At 43.7% G+C, this 16,433-nt stretch overlaps 1 protein-coding gene and 1 long non-coding RNA gene across 3 annotated transcripts in view; both read right to left on the minus strand.

Moving 5' to 3' along the window:
* The window catches only part of LOC308486885, a 151,752-nt gene that overhangs the window by 2,127 nt on the left and 133,192 nt on the right, over positions 1 to 16,433 (minus strand). The window lies entirely within an intron of this gene.
* Positions 12,655 to 16,433, minus strand: part of PKP2 (plakophilin 2) — a 45,365-nt gene continuing 41,586 nt past the window's right edge. For both annotated transcript variants that reach the window (XM_081024011.1, XM_081024010.1), the window contains exons 11-13: positions 15,855 to 16,044; positions 14,144 to 14,219; positions 12,655 to 13,491 (exon numbers count right to left, since the gene is read on the minus strand). In XM_081024011.1, coding sequence (XP_080880137.1) covers positions 13,423 to 13,491; positions 14,144 to 14,219; positions 15,855 to 16,044 — 335 coding nt within the window. In that variant the 3' untranslated portion in view covers positions 12,655 to 13,422. The remainder of the gene's footprint in view (positions 13,492 to 14,143; positions 14,220 to 15,854; positions 16,045 to 16,433) is intronic.

Below are 16,433 nucleotides of genomic sequence, written 5' to 3' on the forward strand. Positions count from 1 at the left end.
ATGCGGGCCAATAAATTGAAGCTACGTAAATCCTAAAAAGATGTTCTCTGTTTTCAAGTATGGGAGGTGCAGAGCCTGCCTATTCTGAATGGGGATGCATTCCTCTGGAATGAACAAGTCCACATCTTGTGGGGTGCTCCTGTATCCAACACTGTCAATGGAGGTTCAGGTGGTTTTAGGGGCTGGGAGTGCTGATTTCTAGCTACAGCTGCTTTTCCAGCTGTGGTCCCTTCTGGGCAGAGATGACTTGGCCACTGAACTCCACACAGCCCCCAGAAATGACTATTGCAATGCACTCCTCACGGGGCTGCCATTCCAGACTTAATTTGGTAGAGTCAACTGGTCCAAAATGCAGCAACCAGGTTACTGGCCAGGGTTCCATTTAGAGCTCACATAACCCTGATTTTAAAACAGCCAGTTTGCTCCCATACCAAATCCAAGGTGCTCACATTGGTGTTGAAAGCCTTAGATCCCAAATACCCCAAAAGCTGCTTCCATCCCTATCGCTTCTCAAGACTGGCAGAGGGGGCTCTCTTGGTAGTTCTGACATCATCAAAAGTCTGGGCAAGGGCAGCCTGGGAGGGTTTCCCCCTCTGTGACAGCCCTAAATTGAGGAACTGCCTTCCCACAGAGGGGTGGGTGTGTCTAACATTTTTCTCGTATAGCTTTTGCTGTATGCTGAACACATACGCCCTGGCCTTTGACGGTTAAGGTACTTTGTTTTGTTTTTCCCAAGTCCTTCACTGACTTTATACTCTTCTGTTCCAGCTGCAATGGTGTTACTACTACTTCTTTTTTTTAAATGGAACTGTTTTCTCCTGTTGTTGCTTTTTAAAAATGTATATTACGTTGCTGTAAACCTGCCCTGGGACCTTATGGAGAAGGGCAGATAAGAAATCACATAAAGATAACAAATGACTTCTTCCCACCCCACCCTGAACTGCTGCTATCATACCTCCTGATCTGTCCTCACTATTAACATTTCCTGAATCTTAACTCCAGAACCAAGAGACTCCCTTCTGAATCAGCATGAAGGCCCAGAACTGGAACTTCTACAAATCCGAGGGAGTTTAAGAAGAATGATGCCTCCACTAGGGGTAACGCCAAGATAAAGAAGCGTTCCTGATAAATTGCAACAGAGCTGAGCAATCCAAGGCCATGTAGTAGAGATAGCCAAATAAGAGAACGTCCAGTAGACTCCTCAGGGTCTCACGCTCCTTCAGGGCCAGGATTCCCCCTATCTAGAGTTTACGTTGACAGATTAGAGCCAGTCACATTATACGGTGTTTACATTTGGGTGGGACTTCACAACTGCCAAAACATTAGTCTTAGATATAATTCATTATCGACTCTAAATGTATTGTTCACATCAGAAGGTGTGCTAAGAGAATTATTTGGAAACTGAACAGAAGGAGAGGCTTACCAAAATGTTGTTTTACATCTGCTACTGAGGCAGTTTCAGGGTCCTTGTATTGTATTGAAAACTTAAATCCAGGGACCTAAGTTTCTATGGGACCACCCGAACCCTTATGTCTCAGCACTGAAATAATCTGCAGGAGCATCACTGGTCATGCGCCGAGTTGGCGAGACTCATTTGACAGCAACAAGAAATGGAGCTTCTATTGTGGAACACTCTGCCAATAAATGTGGAACAGGCACCTTCTGAGCCAACTTTTAAACAACTGCTAAAAACCTTTCTATTCCACCAGGCTTAGACAGGCAGTTAATAATACATATTTCTGTAACAGGTGATTTCTTATTTTAGCCTTTTAATATAGTATTTATTGTATACATAAAGTTGTTGTAAACCACTCTTGATTTTTTTAAAAAATGAATAGTGCGCTTTCTCTCTCTCTCTCTCTTTCTCTCTCTCTCTCTCTCTCACACACACACACACACACTCACACACAGAGAGAGAGGGGGGGGGGAGAGAGAGAATGAAGGCAGGACAGAGGAGAGATTTATTTGAGAGTTTGGGGCTCATTTTGGTTATAGCCAAATGAATTTACACTGGATCCAGTGCTGGATTTACATATAGGCTAAACAAGTTATAGCTTAGGGCCAAGTGGGGCCCCCAAAAAAGTTTAAAGGAAAAAACACCTGGATGTACATTTCCAAAATATAAGATAAAAAACAAATAAAATAAAACCTACATACAGCAACAGTGTTTTGTGTTGTGTAGGCTCCTATTTGTTATGTGCAAATGGCTTTAGATACCTATTAGGTCCATAAATTACCATATAGCATATATTCAACACAAAAAACAGTTGACAATTGTTGTTGACAAAGGACAGCTGGACTTATACAAGGCCCCATTACCCTCAGTAGCTTAGGGCCTCATCAAACCTAAATCCAGGCCTGACTGGATCTAAACTACCTCTTGCCTGGTATATCTGCACAATATAAACTGGTGATGCTCCTGCATCATAAAGTAAACTAAAAACCAAACTGAGGCCTGTGCTGTGTATTTGGAAGATTTGCTGGGGTTGGGTCTGTGAATCTAGATGCTACTGTGTAAACAACTGCGAGTGTTTAGAAATCTTAGCTCAAGTCAGCTGGCTTAGTCAGAAGCTCATATTGCTGAACAAACCCATCTTGGGAGCTCTCTAAACAGGAAGCTCCATGAAAGGTAGTATTTCTGGCTATTTAGGATTAGTCAGACCCTGCACATCCGAGGTTATTTAGAAAGAAAAGAATATCCCAGCAGAGGCCCGATAGGTAAGGTTCAGTTTAGTTAGAGGGCCAAGCTAGGTGTGATGGAAGCAGTCATATTGTTTCTCCCTCATATATTCATATCTAAAATATATGATTAATGTAAATAGATAGTGTTTCTGGTCACGTACTATGGAATGCTTTCCCAGCAGAGATTAAGTAGGCACCCTTACTTTAGACATCCTGGCATCTCTTGAAGACCTTTTGACACAGGCAGGCCTATGCAACTGTTTATACACATTTTTATTACATTTATAATAAATTCCCTCCACATTTCCTCCAAGGAGCCCAAGGTGGCATGCACCGTATTCTTCCCTTCCCTGTTATCTCCTGACAACAATCCTGTGAGATAGGTTAGGCTCAACAACTGTGACTGGCCCAACGTCACAGCCGATTGGAGACTTGAACGGGGTCTCCCTGTCCTAGTCCAACACTCTAACCAAAACTCCACACTAGTTTTAATGATCGCTTTTTAAACTCTGCTGTCATATTTTCAAATTTTGTGCTTCAGCTCAGAGATGCAGGGCTCCTGCTTCTTGTCGGAAGTAAAGCCGGTATATATGAGGAAACCTTGAGCCTGATCTTGAGAAGTCGCCCCTACTAGCCTGACACAACGTGCTACAGGACAAAAATGACATGGCAAACTTGTTTTGCATTGTGTGTTATATCTAGATCAGATAAAAGTCTGGATTCCAAATAATTCCATTTCTGCAGTTACAGACCCCCTCACTTCTCAGAAATTCTAAAAGGCTGCTCAGCAGACTCCTGTCACTGAGATGTTTGGGTAATCCCCTTTTCTGAGCAATAGGCTTATGCACAATCACAAGCCTTTGCTAAATTACTATGAATAAAGCAAGATCTTGAAGATGGAAGTGTTTAGGAATGATGGGATATAAAAAACAATCTAGCACATTAGTGCATCTTCTTGCATAAATAGGATTTCTCAGAGTCACCAGAAGGTGTCTCACAGCACAAAGAGAGCACTTTTTAAAATATTCACCTGTATCAAAATTTGCAAAATGATACATGATGCATGGCATAACTTTCGGCACTAGGTCTTAAGAATTTTCTAAACTTGAGGTTCTCCACTCATGTTTTAAGGTTTAATTCCAAAGGGAAATACTGTAAGGTCTTAATTTTACCTGAGAGAAATGATGTAGCACATACTCTGTACTCTACTTTTCCCACAAAGAGGGCCACTAGACCTTTTCCACCCATCGCTTCCATTTTCTGTTGTTCATTCCAACAAGTAAATAATGGCAGTGGTGAATTCTGTGTAAACAGTTCAGTAAAACCTAATGCAAAACAGCTGGGCCCAGTTTAAACACAGCCCGCACATGGGTGCAGCTTTCCTTGTGTGAAATCCAGCCAGCCATCACAATGAAACCCCTCATGCAAAGGTTTACGCCCAGCAGGAACCAGCTATTGTTCATCAAACACAGCTAAATTGTTCTTTATAATTGTTCCTCCCAGTGCAGATCTGCTGACCCATTGTACATGAAGGCACAGCACCTCGTAAGACAAAGCCAGCACTAATCTCTGAGCAAACACCCCCACCACAACATATCTTCTGCTCTCTTCTCCCTAGCTAGGGTGAAGATTAATGTAAGAACTTTGAATGTACCTTTACTGCCCTAAGAAAGGTGTATTTCTGTACTGGAGTCCTGTACATTCTTGTGACATGACAGATATACTTCCCTTGAGAGGAAGAGAATGAGTGGGCAGAAAGAAATGCAGTATATTAGGGGGAAATGCTTGCAAAAAAAAAAAAGTGCATATTGAAAGACATTTGCACTAAGATGCTGGTAAATTTTCACAAGCACTTTGAAAAGTTCATAAAGTGATGTAGAAAGGTGGAAACGTGAAATTGAGCAAAACTCAAACTGGAAGATTTGCCAGTCCCCCATTACGTATGACATATGATAACATCTGAAAGGGGCAAAGGTTCTGCAACTGCTATGCAGTAGTTGCTGTGACATTTTGAGTTTTCTTTCTTTCTTAATAAAATTGTACGCCGCTTGATTGTAAAACAACAATAACCCTCAAAGTAGTTTACAACGCCTGGTTCGCACATAATGCTAAGCCAAACTAATACTTATAAATCACAGCCACTTCACTCTTCCTCTGGGATCTAAACTGTGCTAATTCCAAACTTGTGCTCATAGTTCATCTCCCTTCATACATTTTAGCTTACCACTCACAGAATTGCAGAGTTAGAAAGGACCCCAAGTACAACCCCCTGCAATGCAATCATGGTTTGTTAGGAGAAAGCAAGTAACGAGTTTGGGTAAACCATAACTGAGCTCCCATAGTGTGGCAGGAGTGAGAGAGGGGTGAAATAGTTGGTCATGATTTTCTCCCTGTGCCACAGTGTGTTTGCTTGCTCATGGTACGCCATCATTTGCGTTCATGCTACGTGCAAACTGGGCTGCTAATTACTGAACCCTGAAGGCAGGCAGCTTTTGAAAGAAATTCTGGTCATAGTTTGAAGACACCAGAATACTAAACGTGCAGGAAGAATGTTGTCAGGCCTTGTATTTTTTTTCAGATAGCCTCTAGCTTGCTTTCTCCCCACCTTTCTTTTAACATCAGAGGGAGTGACCACCATTTGTCAAAATAAATTACATGATTTCCATGATTTATCCTTTCTCCCCAGAAAACCTGTTTAGCAACAGTGGTGGTGGAGCTAGAGAATGGGGCAAGAGAGGTTTCTGCTTTTTGTAAGAGTATAATCAAATTTTGCTTAAGAGCAAATTGTACTTACCAGATGTGCTTGCGTTTGGCATACTGTATCTCCACTTATAAAATGCATTCCCACCCCGGGAGAATATCACCTCTCGCCATTGCAACCCACTTCATATAAAATGTGCTGTAGCTCAATGGCAGACCATCTGCTTTGCATGCAGAAGGTCCCAGGTCCAAGCCCTGGCATCTCTAGGTAGGACCAGAAGAGACTCCAGTCTGAAACCCCCAAGAGCTGCTGCCAGTCATTGTAGATGAAGCGAGATGGGCAAATGCTCTCTGTATAAGGCAGCTTCCTATGTTCCTAACTCTGCTTCTAAAGGGCTCTAAGCAGGGATGTTGGTTAAGGGGTGGACCACCTCTTTCAGCCCATGGGCTGCATTTCCTCCTGGGCAGCTCTCCAGGGACTGCATGCCAGTGATGGGCAGGGATGGAGCCAAAAGTCGGCAGGGCAAACCTTGTGCCTTTTGCCTATGTGCAGTCAGCTGTTTTCCAGACAAGTAGAGTCACAGATTTGTGCCCACACACCTCCACCCTTCATTCAAGAAAGCAGAAGGCATTGCTACAGTGCAAAGACTCGAACGTGCAGGGCAGGGCTGGTGAGGGTTGTGGCCTGGAGAGAGGTGGGGTGACCTGGGGAGGAGGGCACAAAGAGAGGTCTGGAGGGCCACACTGGACCCTTAAGCTCAGCCCCCACTTCTGGTGCATACTGTCTGGGGGTGACTGGAACTCCCATCTGCAGTCCAGTAGAAAGGAGAGTTGTATGCAAGAATGCTCTCCTAGAGATGGCCCAAAGCAAGTTCTGCTGGGAGCTGTGAAGTCTAGAGCACAACTCCCAAGTGAAGAAAAAAAAATAATCAAGCTCAGGCTGGGTACACACCATACATTTAAAGAACACTCTCAAGAATCCTGGGAACTGTAGTTTGCTAAGGGTGCTCAGAATTGTACCTCTGTGAGGGGGTAAACTGCAATACAGTGGTACCTCGGGTTAAGTACTTAATTCGTTCCGGAGGTCCGTTCTTAACCTGAAACACCACTTTAGCTAATGGGGCCTCCTGCTGCTGCTGTGCCGCCGGAGCATGATTTCTGTTCTCATCCTGCAGCAAAGTTCTTAACCCGAGGTACTATTTCTGCGTTAGCGGAATCTGTAACCTGAAGCGTATGTAACCCGAGGTACCACTGTACCCAGGATTGGGGGGGGGCGGGCTTTGCTTTAAAAATATGGCATGTACACAGCCACTAGTATTGCTTTCTGGAGCATCATACAGATGCATTTGAGTCCTTTTTGGTACTGTCACGTGTCTTTTTTTTTTTTTTTTTGCATGCTTGCTGGTGCTTATTCAACACTACTAATTCAGAAATATAGCATTATGGTTCATTCATGCTTCTACTTACCCTGTTGCTTTCACCCAGGAAAACCTGCTGTTTACTGCTGAATTGGAACAAACATCAATTGTGTTTTGTCCGGATTGACATTTGCTCCAATTCAGCACAAAAGAGCAGGTTTTCTGGGGGGAAGCAGTGGGGCAAAGGCAAAACTATGTGGACCCATGTCTGGAAAACATGGGAAATGCAGAACCCATTTGCTGTCTAGTCATGGGACCAGTGGAAATGTAGATGAGCCCTACAGTTGTGTGTTGCATGTCAATTGCATTATAATCAGGTCAGCATGATAAGTGATGCTTCCCCCCCGACCTTTTGAGATGTTCAAACCGTGTCCAGTTAACAAACATGTAGGGTAGAGCCTGCTGATCTTTGACCCCCAGCATGTGCTCATTGAATGCCATTTTGACTTCTGGAACATGGCTTAAGAACATAGGATATTGCCTTATTATACCAAGTCAGACTATTTGTCCACTGTCCAATATTGTCTACCCTGGCACTTGGTTTCAAGGGTCTCGGGCAGAAGGAGGTCTTGTTTGTCGCCTGCTGCCTGATCCTTTTAACCTTTCCCATTGACCATGCTGTCTGGGTCTGATGGGAGTTGTGGTTCAGGGATTGAAACAGGGACATTCTGCATGCACAAACACAAAGGAGGCATAAATGAGGCTCACTGTGTGTGAATGATAGGCAGGTCCAGATTACTCAAAGAAGCCCCATCACAAAACAGGGAAGATCAAGGGCCCAGGCATTGCAGTCAAATGTTGAACCTACATCTATGACTGGCTAGATTTAAAACGGGGATGTTGCTTCTTGTTGGCCAAGCTAGTTTTGTTGTTAATGCTTAGGGCTCAGTGTTGGAAGAAGGCAGTGTCATAGTTGAATACATTTAAATGGAGGAAGGGAAGAACAGCCTTGCCACAAATGGATATGAGTGCCTGCATATAATTCAGTACTTAGTTCTTGTATTGTCAGACTGACCTTCCCCTGCCTTTGCCCCTTTCCTACTTTCTTGCATTCTGTCTTTTTAGCTTGTGAACCCAAAGGCAGGGTGCATCTTTTAAATTTCAGAGAGTTTTTGTGTGAAGGACTAGTCTTCTGAAAAGTGGGGCCAAAATATAAGAAATAAAGCAGAGGCTGTTCACCTGGGGCTCTCCAAATGTTGCTGGACTGCAGCTGCCATCATCCGTGGCCACTGGCCACGTTGGCTGAAGCTGTTGGGAGTTATAGTTCAGTTTGGATGGCTACAGGTGAGTCACCCATTTTAAAGAGCAGCTACTGCTTGGGAATATGCAGCACTTCAGGTTAAAGCTGTCTCTGACTTCGGTCCAAAAGCAATCTGTCAATCTGAAAGCAGAGCCGTTGGAAACAGATTATGACTGGGCGTGGGAAAGTTAAGAACTGTATCGTAGTACAAGGGCAAGTAAAGCCCGTTGTTTATCTCTGGGATTCATGCTGAAGCATAATAATAATGTAAGCAACGCTGGCATTAGGGCTTGCTGCCAACAACTGAACAAGCTGTTCTCTCCTTTGTGCAGGATTAGCCCATGTGCTGCCTTCTAGTTGTTCCTGGACTCCAGTTCCCATCAGCCTCAGCCATCATGACCAATGGTCAGGGATTATGAGAGCTGTAGTCCAACATTAGAAGGCTATCACACTGTCCAGCCCTGTCTTAAAGGTAAAGGGACCCCTGACCATTAGGTCCAGTCGTGGCCGACTCTGGGGTTGCGGCACTCATCTCGCTTTACTGGCTGAGGGAGCCGGCGTACAGCTTCCAGGTCATGTGGCCAGCATGACTAAGCCGCTTCTGGCGAGCCAGAGCATCACACGGAAACGCCGTTTACCTTCCTGCCAGAGTGGTACCTATTTATCTACTTGCACTTTGACGTGCTTTCAAACTGCTAGGTTGGCAAGAGCAGGGACAGAACAACGGGAGCTCACCCCATCGCGGGAATTTGAACCGCCGACCTTCTGATCAGCAAGTCCTAGGCTCTGTGGTTTAACCCACAGCGCCACCCGCGTCACATAGCCCTGTCTTAGGGCTACACTAAAGCTAGACTCAAAGCAGCAACGGTGAAAAGCAATAGAGTAATTTTCTGTGCTCCTTGTTCATGTATGTTTGCATTTAATTAATAGGATTTCTATACTGCTTAATCATCTAAACCTGTAAGCCGTTTGCATCAAATAAACTGTATTGGAGATACACAAACCTGCATTTGCTGCTTTGTAAAAAAATATATATGGGAAGCTCTAACAACAGTGCAATCCTAAACCTATGTATTCAACAGTCAATCCCACTGATTTCAGTGGAGTTTACTCCCCTGTATGTGAGCACAGGACTGCAGACTTAAGTGTGCATAAGCACAGGAGAGGGAACTCAAAAGACAATTTCTAAAAATACTGGCAGCTCCAGTGGGTTCGACACACTCCCTTTGGCTCTCAAAAGCAAATTGCTCAGCAATGCAACAACAAACAGAATTTCACAGCAGGATAGAGCAGGTCACACCCTTGCGTGACTCTCCTGGCTTCTCGGAGAAAGAATGCATTGCTGGGAGGGGTGTGAGGAAGGCTAAATAAATATCTCCTCGCACATACTTAGAAAAACAGCTATTGTAGATGGCCAGGACAGCTAGAAATAAACTAGTATGAAAGGGGAAGAGACTGACCGTTGCAACAACAGAAAAGGAAGATTTATGAAGGCACATAAACAAGCAAGCAAGTGAAAGTACCAGACAGATTTGATTGCAGTGAATCTACTGACCCATGATTCCCAGGTGCACCACACAGCACAGTTGGCAAGGGATTTCTTCCATTAATACCCCACCTTTCTTCCATCCTGGAGGCCAAGCAGCCACCCATCCAGGCACTGAACAGATGCAGGCCAGTTTAGCTTCAGTAAGATTGTCACCTGGACAACCTTGGATGTACCTAGAGTGCTGTCCTCCTTACTGGAGTGAGGAAGACATTTTTCTTTCAAGGGCCACATTTCCACCTGGATACCAGTGGGTCACACCCAGCAATGGGTGGGTATGGATGCAGAGGGACTCTCCCTGCTCCACAAGCTGCTAGGAAAGAGGAAGAGGTCTGAACCGATTGCTTTTGAAATGTGGCTGAGGCCCACCTGCACAACACACACTTACATGAGAGCAAGCCGACTGAACCCAACAGGCGATATCCAATGTTAGTCATGCTTCATTAAAATCAGCAGTAACAAGTCCATCCATCTCATTCGGTCTACTCCAGGTACAACCTAGCTAGGTATCACCTAACAGGTCTATGTTCCAAGTAGGCACATACAGGATTGCATTTTTAGGGAACACACACACACACACACACACACACACACACACACACTGATAATCCCATAAAAAAAGCCCAAAGGAAACCTGAGAAAAAGTAGAGAGCACTCCAGATTTCTAAATGTACCAAACAATGAATCCAGGTGACGAAATTCAAAGCTGGAATAAACAAACAAGCACAGCAGAGCTATCTGTACTGATGCAATTGGGGGGCTTTCCTAAAAACCTATTTATTATCCAAATACTTTTTGCAGGCTGGTGAATCCTTTTTAACTCTATTTGCCATTGGCCTAGTGGCTGCTGTTTTATTCTGAACTGTAATTTTATTTATTTATTGTTTTTGTGTACCTTATTACATATGAAGGATGATGTCAGAATATTTTAATAAATAAACAATGCCCTATAAGTAAGTTGAGGGACGCGGGTGGCGCTGTGGGTTAAACCACAGAAGAAGAGTTTGGATTTGATATCCCGCTTTATCACTACCCGAAGGAGTCTCAAAGCGGCTAACATTCTCCTTTCCCTTCCTCCCCCACAACAAACACTCTGTGAGGTGAGTGGGGCCGAGAGACTTCAGAGAAGTGTGACTGGCCCAAGGTCACCCAGCAGCTGCATGTGGAGGAGCGGAGACGTGAACCCGGTTCCCCAGATTACGAATCTACTGCTCTTAACCACTACACCACACTGACAACCACCACAGAGCCTAGGACTTGCCGATCAGAAGGTTGGCGGTTCGAATCCCTGCGACGGGGTGAGCCCCCGTTGCTGGTCCCTGCTCCTGCCAACCTAGCAGTTCGAAAGCAGGTCAAAGTGCAAGTAGATAAATAGGTACCACTCCGGCGGGAAGGTAAATGGTGTTTCTGTGCGCTGCTCTGGTTCGCCAGAAGCAGCTTAGTCATGCTGGCCACGTGACCTGGAAGCTGTACGCCAGCTCCCTCGGTCAATAAAGCAAAATGAGCGCCGCAACCCCTGAGTCGTCCACAACTGGACCTAATGGTCAGGGGTCCCTTTACCTTTACCTATAAGTAGGTCACTGCAATATGTGGAAGAGTTTCTTCTCAAAGTCCTCCAAATATCAGATATATGCTGGACAGGAACTCAGAGCAGGGCTCTCAGCGTGGCTGCCCCCGTTTCGCTGAGCAGCGCCCCTGCTGAGATATGACAGGTGCCCACTCCTTACTTTCTGTAAATCACTGAGACATTTTTGTTTCAACAAGCTTTTCCAGTTGTATGAAAAGGTGTCTGCCTTAGGTTTATAAACAATAGAAGATGAACACCTACTTTCAAGGTTTCTTTGAGCTGTTTTCAAAACCATTTTTAGCAGTTTTAATTGTATGCTTGTAATCACCACTTGAGTGTCAAGGGCGATTCAAAAATTCATAATTATATTTCTCATTTTTTGAAGAAAGAAAAACCAACAAGCCATACTTTCATTGGCTTGATATAGGAAACAGCAGACAACTGCTGTGTCGCCAACTTCTTTTATGGCCCTGGATCCTGTGCCTTTAACAGCTGCATGCCACGCAGAAAATGAGCAGGGGAAACCTTTCCCAGTGGTTGAAATGAGCCAAAAGAAAGCAGCTTCTGCCCGTACTCAAGGGAATGCAGGCAATTTTCATGCAATAAGAGGATGAAGTTTTGCTCATCGAGTTGCACTCTTGCTAATCGTTGCAGTAGTAGAAACTTGTCAACTTCCCTGCTCCTGTGCCTTTGACAGCAGCAGTGACACATAGAAATGTGGTAGAACATACTTATTCTGGCAGGAAGATAAAGCAAGGGGAAAAGGTTGGACTGCTTCGTTTCAGAATGTCAGGCTCCTGTAGGGCTGCGAGATTTTCAGCTGGGCCTCTGCGCTTGTGCCTTCAATTGCAAAGAATGAGAGGGAGAAGCTTTTCACAGCGTGAAGACAAACTTCAACCACCATTTTCTGCTGCAGATCAAGCGGCTCTTAGAAGGCACTGCTGCAAAACCTGGCTGAAAAGATGGAAGACCAAGCCTGCTCCTAAAGGCACAGGTGAAAAGCAGGGTTGCCTATTTGTTTCTAACAGGTTCCTTACTCCTGCAACTTGAAGACATGGCGAAGGTGGTTTCAGGTGACCTTCCCCCCATTGGTTCCAATACTGTTTGATAGAGACTAGTCCCATTGCCAAAGTGCCTGGCAGCCATGCCCCACTGTCTCTGTGTTCAGCACACATGCAAAAGGGCTCTATGCACCTCCAGTGGTACATTCCTAGAGGCCTTCTTTGAATGCGCACATGTTGGAGGGATGTGGCTGGTAAACATTTTGCTAGAAGGGAGCAGGGCTAGTTCCTGTGCCCCTCCTGGCCTGCCCATTCTCTGAGCATGTGAGCCAGGTCATCTGAGCACCTCTTTTAGCAAGCGATGATGCTATCTCTATGCTGTGATAAACATCCCTGGTTGATTTTTTGCAGACCAAGCCACTGCAGCAAGTCAGGACATTTTCCTGTCCAGCTGGCAAACTTAAGGAAAAGGGAAGAAATAATCACACACGAAACATGAATTGGTTGAGTTCTCAAACTGAATAGTCTTGTGATTTGGGACACTCACAAGTGTGGCTGTCTAAAAGAAATACAAAAGGGGAACCCCCAAGTTCACAGGCATTTTAAAAATAGCTCCATTGGTACATTCTTTCACTTCCACATTGCTAGAAAGTTAGGTTTTAGCAAAAACACACACACACATATGCAGCAATGGCCATTGGAGCATTACGCTAAAAAAACCCACAACAGCCCAGGAAAATGTTTCAAAAGCAGTCTATAAAGAATCTGCCTCCATATTTCAACAGATCTGGCAGACTAGGGCAGTTTTGTAGGAAGCACTGATTAGTAGTTAGGCATAGCAAAAAACAGCAAGCAAAAAAAAAAAAATCATAGAAATTTCTGAAATCCCATTTTCTTTGGTTATTTAGTTTCTCATAATATAAAACCAGGATACTGAGTTGATCCTTCTCCAAAAGTGGGCCAACATATAATGTGTGAATGGTTGTAAATATCAAAGTTGGTACTCAAATTATTTACTTTGATGCAACTTGAACGGCCGCAGGATTTGCAAATTAGTCTTGAGTTCAAAAGGAATAAGAAGCAGTGGTGTAAGGCAGAGATTATCTGGGAAGGGAGGGGGCACTTTCTTCTGGTTATCCTTTGGGAAGTATAAAATCAGTCTCTTGGAGGATGCCGTGCAGCTCTTGTTGGTGAGTTAATGCTGAAGATATGGTAATACCATTTCCTGCATGGTCTCATCGGTCCTTAAGGTCTTTGTTGCCTACTTTTCAGTCTTTCAATGAATTGTAGGCTCTTATTGTCTTGTTATTGATGAAATCAGTCTTCTTAAAGTTAGCCTTGTAAATGAAAAAAATAAGAGAGATTAAACCAAAAGAGTTTAAATTCTCCTGCTTTCACAATATTAGAACCCAGGGTCATCTATGAACACATGGAGCGGAGGTGGTTTGGGCAAGATGGATCTGTGCATGATGCAGAAAACGATGTTTGTTTCAGACTTCTCTACAGAGCTGACCACGTGGTTTGGAGGAAGATATGCAAACACTACTAGGCAAACAGCTTTCTGGAGAACTTGCAGGATATTTGGGTAAGAAAAGGGAGACAGGAAATTAATACTTTTAATGAAATGTGGACTACCTTTATTACTTTTTGGTACAAAACACAGACTAAAAGTTCAGAGAAGAAACTGCTTCATTTTATTATGAAACACTGAACTTTTCTTTAATGATTATACTTTTAAACTGAAGTATTAAATTAGAGAAAATGTGTCACTGGCTTGTCTCTTGAAGACTAAGGCTACAATCCTAACACACTTAACTGGGAGTAAGCACCACTGAATCCAATAAGGACTTACTTAAGTGTAGACATGGTTAAGATTGCGCTGTTAGAGAACTGACTTTGTAAACAGACCTGTAATACTTAAAATCAATTGAAAAACAACAACTGTGACCAACAGGAAGGTTATCGCCCCAGAGCTAGATGACAGCTTACCTTTTTGTAGGCACTGTGGAGATCGGCATGAGACCACAAAGAATACAAGAGGATGGAAGCAGCTCTGCCAGCTTTGCTGAGGAGGAGAATAATAACAACAACAACAGCAATCAGCATTATTTGCAAAACAGCTCAGCTAAGTTAAAAAGAACAGACCTTGCCCATGGGGCATTGAGTCTCAAAAATACACAGGAAGGTACACAACAGAAAGGGGGAATGAAGAGGGAGGGAATCTAGGTTAAAAGGTAGGAAAGGAAAGAAGCACAAGGAATGAGACATGTAGATTATTATTAGTTTAATGCTCATTAAATTTAAACAGCTGCCCATTCCCTGGGTATAAAATAGTTTATTCACAGCCCAGGTGAATAAAAAGGTCTTCCTTCACCTGTCACGAAAAAGACCATGGATATAGCAGCAGGTGAGCCTCTCTGTGGAGGCTGTTGTATAGCCGAGGTACTAACCCCAAGAAGACTTTCAATTTGGTACTTGCTCACCTCATTTCACTTGGCAAGGGCACCTTGAACCAAGCCCTGAAGAGGAACTCAATGTCTGTGTAGGTATATACAGAAGAAGGAGGAGGAGGTCTTTAAGGTGGATTTCAGGAAGCAGTGAGTTGCCAAAGAGAAAGGAGTTGGAGAAGGGGTGAAGCAGGCACAAAATACAAATAATAACCTGAGGTTTAGAAAGGAGGAAGGGATTTTGGCAGAATCAAGATGATGAGAAGGCAAACGGGAAAGAGAGTCTAGAGAAGGAAGTGTGAAGATATTTAAAAGAAAAAGAGCAGGAGCACATGCTGCAGTAAACCAACAGAGAGCAACAGAGGGAGTGTAACAAAGAAGAAATGTGGGGAAAATAAGACACAGAAAAGCCCTCGCTCCCCACCAACAGAATCAAGAATAAAAGGGACAATTATTATTGGGTTGTATCCCATGCTAGTTATGCAAAACAGAGAAGTTAAATATACATGATTAACTTAGATTCCATTAACTTCAATGGGTTTAGTTAGATGAAATCCCCATTATTGTTGTTGTTGTTGTTGTTGTTATATATTTAATTAATTTCTTATCCATCGTTCACCATGAGATCACAGGGTGGATTACATCAATTTTAAAAATACAGTTTAAAAATCAGTTGAAAGCAAATAACCCTACTCAAGAGGATAGGAATTAATATCTGTCTCTCTCTAGTATCAAATGCCATGGTAAAGAAGTGTGGCTAAGAAAAAGGTAAAGCAGAAAGAGAAGACAAGAAGGAATGAGAGAATAAAATATTTCCAGTGGAGGGAGATTGAAATGGATGCATTTTAGGAATATATAAAAGTTGGAAATGGCACAACACTGGCATGGGTTTGAGAACTAGGTCTACAATGCCAGTGATTCTGTAAGAAAATAAAGGGATATAATAACTGGACCACATAACTGCAAGTAGAAACAGTAATAAAGGAAATGTAGTTATCACTCGAGTGCAACCTCTTGAAATGTATTGAAATGTTTTATATCAATCAAACCACTCACTAAACTCAATTGCATGCTGATGCCAACCTAAGCAAATAATTGCGCAGAACAGAGCATGCCAAGCCATGCCCTGAAACAAGGTAGTTCTTTAGCACTGCAGGGATACCACACAGGGATCTCTGGACAGCAGGGCAATGCTGGGGACATTGCTTATTTTGTGCTTTTTTGGGGGGCAGGTATATATGAAAATGGCTCACCTGTCACTCAAGCTGATGTTCAGAACCTTTGAGATGCCATCAGAGTTCAAGAGAAGCCGAGCATTCTGGGAGCTGTTCTGAGTCAGGTTGTATAAAGCATAGCAAGCGGAAGCCGTGGTCTCGTTGGCAATGTCAGAGGTTGGGGCAGCATCTGGAAGCACGGCGACCAAATCTGGCAACACTTCTCTGGCTGGAAGGTGAAACATGATGTGCCCTTAGAATCCTCAAGTTTAAAGCTCTGCAGCTGTCTGCTCAAACGGTATCCAGCAAGTAATATTCAGCATTTTTAATTTGCAAAGCACTTTAGATGGGGTTTTCTTTAAGATGCTTACTGCATAAAAACTTTATGAGGCATGACACTTTTTCATTAGGTTTATCCAGAGGTTGGCTTCCATTTACCAGTGATCCACTGTGCATCTAGGGCCCCACTCACTAGGATGAGTAGGAGGGCCCCCTGCAATCATCCGAAGACTTTTTAAATGTGTCCCCTCCACAAGAGGTCTGGAGGGTGGCAACATGAGAGGGGGCCTTTTCTGTGGTGGCTCCCTGCTTGTGGAATGCTCTCCCCAGAGAGGTTCA

The sequence above is a fragment of the Podarcis pityusensis genome (assembly GCF_964106645.2).
Source record: "Podarcis pityusensis genome assembly, chromosome: 10".
Classification (NCBI taxonomy): domain Eukaryota; kingdom Metazoa; phylum Chordata; class Lepidosauria; order Squamata; family Lacertidae; genus Podarcis; species Podarcis pityusensis.